At 35.3% G+C, this 4,252-nt stretch overlaps 1 protein-coding gene across 2 annotated transcripts in view; it reads left to right on the top strand.

Annotated features, from left to right (window-relative positions):
• LOC122553540 (exocyst complex component 3-like protein 2) overlaps positions 1-3,938 on the top strand; it is a 74,171-nt gene extending 70,233 nt beyond the window's left edge. For both annotated transcript variants that reach the window (XM_043697481.1, XM_043697482.1), the window contains exons 10-11: positions 726-847; positions 2,490-3,938. In XM_043697481.1, coding sequence (XP_043553416.1) covers positions 726-847; positions 2,490-2,688 — 321 coding nt within the window. In that variant the 3' untranslated portion in view covers positions 2,689-3,938. The remainder of the gene's footprint in view (positions 1-725; positions 848-2,489) is intronic.
• Positions 3,939-4,252: the final 314 nt, after the last annotated feature.

Raw genomic sequence — 4,252 nt, 5'->3', positions numbered from 1 at the left:
TTGTTTTCTTTTCGGTTTTTTTTTGTTGTTTTGTTTTTTTTTTGTCAAATTTTGGCTATTGTATATTTGAGCTAATTGTATATCAATGTTTATATCTGAGAGTTTTGTTTATTTTTGTAAACTTGTAAAAATGTTAAATTTCTAATAAAAATATCTATTAAAAGAAAATGGGTGAGATCAGATGCAGAGACACTTAGTATTCCAGTTACTTCACCTCAGGTCTTCGCTAAAAACTCTGTACAAGATTGGCCACAGATATGGCCATGTGGACTTATGGACAGATATGGACTTATTAACAGGTAAATATAGGAACAAGCGAGGGATTCAGCTTGCCCCCATCAACGAGCCAGCTCCACTGGATTTATTGGATTTGTGACATAGGGAAGTAATGTAGGTATCCTCCTTATGCTTAAACTTCAACCATGGTAGCAATTGTAGAGGTTTTCTACTGCACAATAAGCTTTGATAGGGTCATAAATTGGGTGTTGAATAGATCCAAAATATAGCACTTAATGATTTTCAGGGATAACAATTTGCCTACAAAGTCAAAGTTAATACGTATATGTGTTGCTTAATATAGCTTAAGTGTATTGTTAACTTATTGTTAGGACCTCATATTTTCATTTAGAAACATTTGATTTTGTAAATCCTTAAACAACTTCATATTCATCGAGTTGTCAACATCGTGGTAATGAAAAATATTTGTTTGTTTTTAATATTTTCAGCAGTCTAGTGCCACTTGCCTAAACCAACCTATCCTAGATGTGGCTGAAATCATTCAAATCAATGATATTAATGCATTGAAGACAGAAGTTGCTGCACTTGTTTGTAACTACCCTGATGTAAGGTAGGTGATCATGTGAAACTCAATGTTTATCAGCATTCTTTTCTGAGGAGATCTTAAGCTGCCAACTTGAAAATGTTGACAGATTCAAAAAGAGTTGGCAATTTATAAACACAATTTTCAAACATTTGTAATTAAATTGAAAGTTGTTGGGTTGCCATAGTCTTACCAGACTAAAGGGTTGTTCGCTCATTAGAGAGAGATGACTGGTGGTGATTTAACCTGAGGACCACCATACTTCAGGTGAGGGGAGAAGTTGAGAAGGACACTCCTTCATGGTAGTCTTAGACAGTGATGGGAATTGAACCCACACTGTTGGCATTGCTCTGCTTCGCAAACCAACCATCCAGCCAACTGAGCTAAACTGTGTTCAGTTTTGAGATTTATCCATGACATGGGAGCAGTGCTGAGAAATGTTCAGGTCTGCAAGAAGTAAATGCAAAATAATAGTTTATTGGGACACACATAGTATATCTCAGCACAAGTTGATTGACTGTATCCAAGTTCTTACATATTACAAATGTTATCAGTACAGCATTTTTCAAGATAAGGTAACATTTGATAGAATCGTTAAAACAATAAATTCCAATCCTTAATGCATACTTGACTGAGAGCCCAAAAATCCATTAGTGAATTGAATTACCGGAGCACCAATGAAAACTTTTTTTTGATTGTCAGCTCTGGTTCTCTGGTCTGTTCTGTCAATTGCACAATATTTATTTATACAAGATTAGGCAGTTTTAAGTGCTTACAATTCCCACTATTGATATTTAAAGAGTCGGGATAGTTGATACTTCTTTTGGTATATTGTAAAAGGTATTTTTAAGAAAATGGGAAGAAACAAAAAAATGACTTTAAGTTTATCATTATTTCTAACTTTCTTCAAAATCTCCTTTTACAACATGTCATCCTATTGTCACTGTAGGCTTAATTGCTTATATGAAATATATCATGGGTGAACGGATATAGAAGTGCCATAATTTGTCAGAAGATATGAGGGGCCATGGGAATGGATGGAGTTCTGAGGAGAATGTTTAAACATATCTTTCAAAAGGTCCCCTCAGACTATGGTTTAAGCTTCTGACCCTTTGTGAACCGTGAGTTTTTTGAAACCTGGTCTAACTCTATAAAAGTTGCATAAGACTAGGACATGCCTGTCCCCACTTTGGTGCCAACCAGGTCAGGAATACTAGGTGCAAACTCATAATATGAGCCAGTCCACACATTTTAAGGCACTTCTACAGATTGGAAACTTTAGGAATGTGGTCAGGAGTTGGGACCTATCCTCCATGTTTAAAAGGCTCCTAAGTTATCCCGACTCAGTAAAGATTCAAGCCAGAAAGACAGTACCAAAATGATACCGGTAATTAAATATTGAAATTATAAGTTAATGGTTAAAAACAACTTCTTTAACTTTCATAAGATCATTAAAAATATAATGGGGAGATATTAAGCATCGGAAGGGTTGTTGGTGCAGGATCAAATAAGAATATTTTCAAGGAAAAGACAAGATGAATAGGCAATGAATCTGCAAAAATAACATAGGACAGGCAAAGGTTTGGCAACTTCAGACTAACAGAATTAAGGCAATCAGGACCAGTGACTGTTGCATTAGTTGTAAAATACTATAATTTATATTTTAAAGGAAGGAACACATCAATGCTATTCTGGATATTAGAGGAATGATGACCAGAAAAGAAAGACGGAGCATCCTCAAACAAGCAAATGACATGATGAAATTAAACAATGACATTTCATCAGACAATCAATTATTTCAAGGAATAAGTGTCTCTAAATTCCGATGGAGGAAGAATCATTGTTGTATGTTTTGCTGTATAGCATAATCAGAGAACCAGTGAGAATAATAAGTATTGATTGACAGCAGTTTTGAATGAGCTGCACATTTACTTGTCAGTTGGATTGACCCTTACGTTGTTAACTGAATGATGACATTTACACCAGAAAGTGCAAATATTTCAGTTTATACTTTAGACACTAATTCATCACCTTTCTATCTTTTCAAATGTCCGTCATGATTGACGTCAAGTTTCTGTGAGAATATTTGATTATTGAACTAGCTATCACAGGTTGTGACCCTTTGGACATTTTCAAGTCATGAGAGCACGAAGTGTATTTTGATAAAAGTATAGTTGCTGCAAAAAGACATATCCACGTTAAAAATCGCTTGAATCAAAGGACAGCAACAAAATGTCTTTACCAGAAGGCGCAATGACTAGGGGAGAAAGCTTAACAATGTTGTGATTTTACAGGCAATGATCAGATCCAGTAAATATGACATATTTGTCAGAGCTCTGAAGCCTTCACGAAAATTTTAATTGCAATTCATTGATGTGATATTGATTCATATTTGGTAAATTATAACATTTCCTGTGAATCGGTAACTGTAAGAACGTGTAGAACTATTAGTCTTCAGTTAAAAATGTACTTCATGCTAAATATCAATATTTGTTTTTTATGTGCATATTTTCCATTTGGTACAAAGGGACAGGAGACCATTTAACCATTCAAGCATGTTCTGCCATTAAATTAGATTAAATTAAACTAAATGGCTGATCTGTGATTGAATTGTATATATTGCCCTTGCTATTTATCCCTTACTAATACTGGCTTTCAATCACAACTTTAATGTTAACAACTGGTCTAGCATCAATTGCCATTTGCTAAAGAGTGTTCCAAATTTCTATCTTATTTCTGTATAGATTGCTGATAGACAAAGTAGCCTAGGATTAAGGTGGGTGGGCAGGCAAACAGGAAAGAGTTGAGACTGCAATTAGATTGGCCATAATTTTATTGAAAAAGCCAAATAGGCTTGAAGGAATAAAGGGCCTACTCCTCCTCTGAAATCCTATGTTCCTATACATTACCGAAAGGGAAAAATAGACAGTATAGGCAACAGGAGGGACTGGTCGGTGGAATAATAAATAATATAGGTCTTCTATAATTACAGAGTATTTACTAACAGTTGGAGATGTGGCCATGAAATGATATGACTGGGTAATAATATCATTTTAAAAATTCATTCATGAGATGTGGGCAACGCTGGCTGGCTAGTATTTATTACCCATCCCTAATTGTTAAGAGTCAAACACATTGCCATGGTCTGGAGTCACATATAGGCCAGGTGAGGTAAGGATGGCAGATTTACGCCCCTAAAGGACATTAGCAAACCAGATGGGTTTTTTCCCCAACAATGTACAATGGTACATGTACAATATTCATTAGACTGTTAATTCCAGAGTTTTCTTATTGAATTCATATTCTACCATGTGCTATGGTGGGATTTGAACCCAGATCCCCAGAGCATTACCTGGGTCTCTAGATTAATAGTACAGTAATGATACCATTAAGTCATCACTGCCCCCGTTGAAGTTTGAGTATGATTGAATA

The sequence above is a fragment of the Chiloscyllium plagiosum genome, chromosome 10 (assembly GCF_004010195.1).
Source record: "Chiloscyllium plagiosum isolate BGI_BamShark_2017 chromosome 10, ASM401019v2, whole genome shotgun sequence".
NCBI lineage: Eukaryota > Metazoa > Chordata > Chondrichthyes > Orectolobiformes > Hemiscylliidae > Chiloscyllium > Chiloscyllium plagiosum.
The sequence above is the reverse complement of the archived record's forward strand: the minus strand, read 5'-3'. Positions and strand labels throughout refer to the sequence as shown.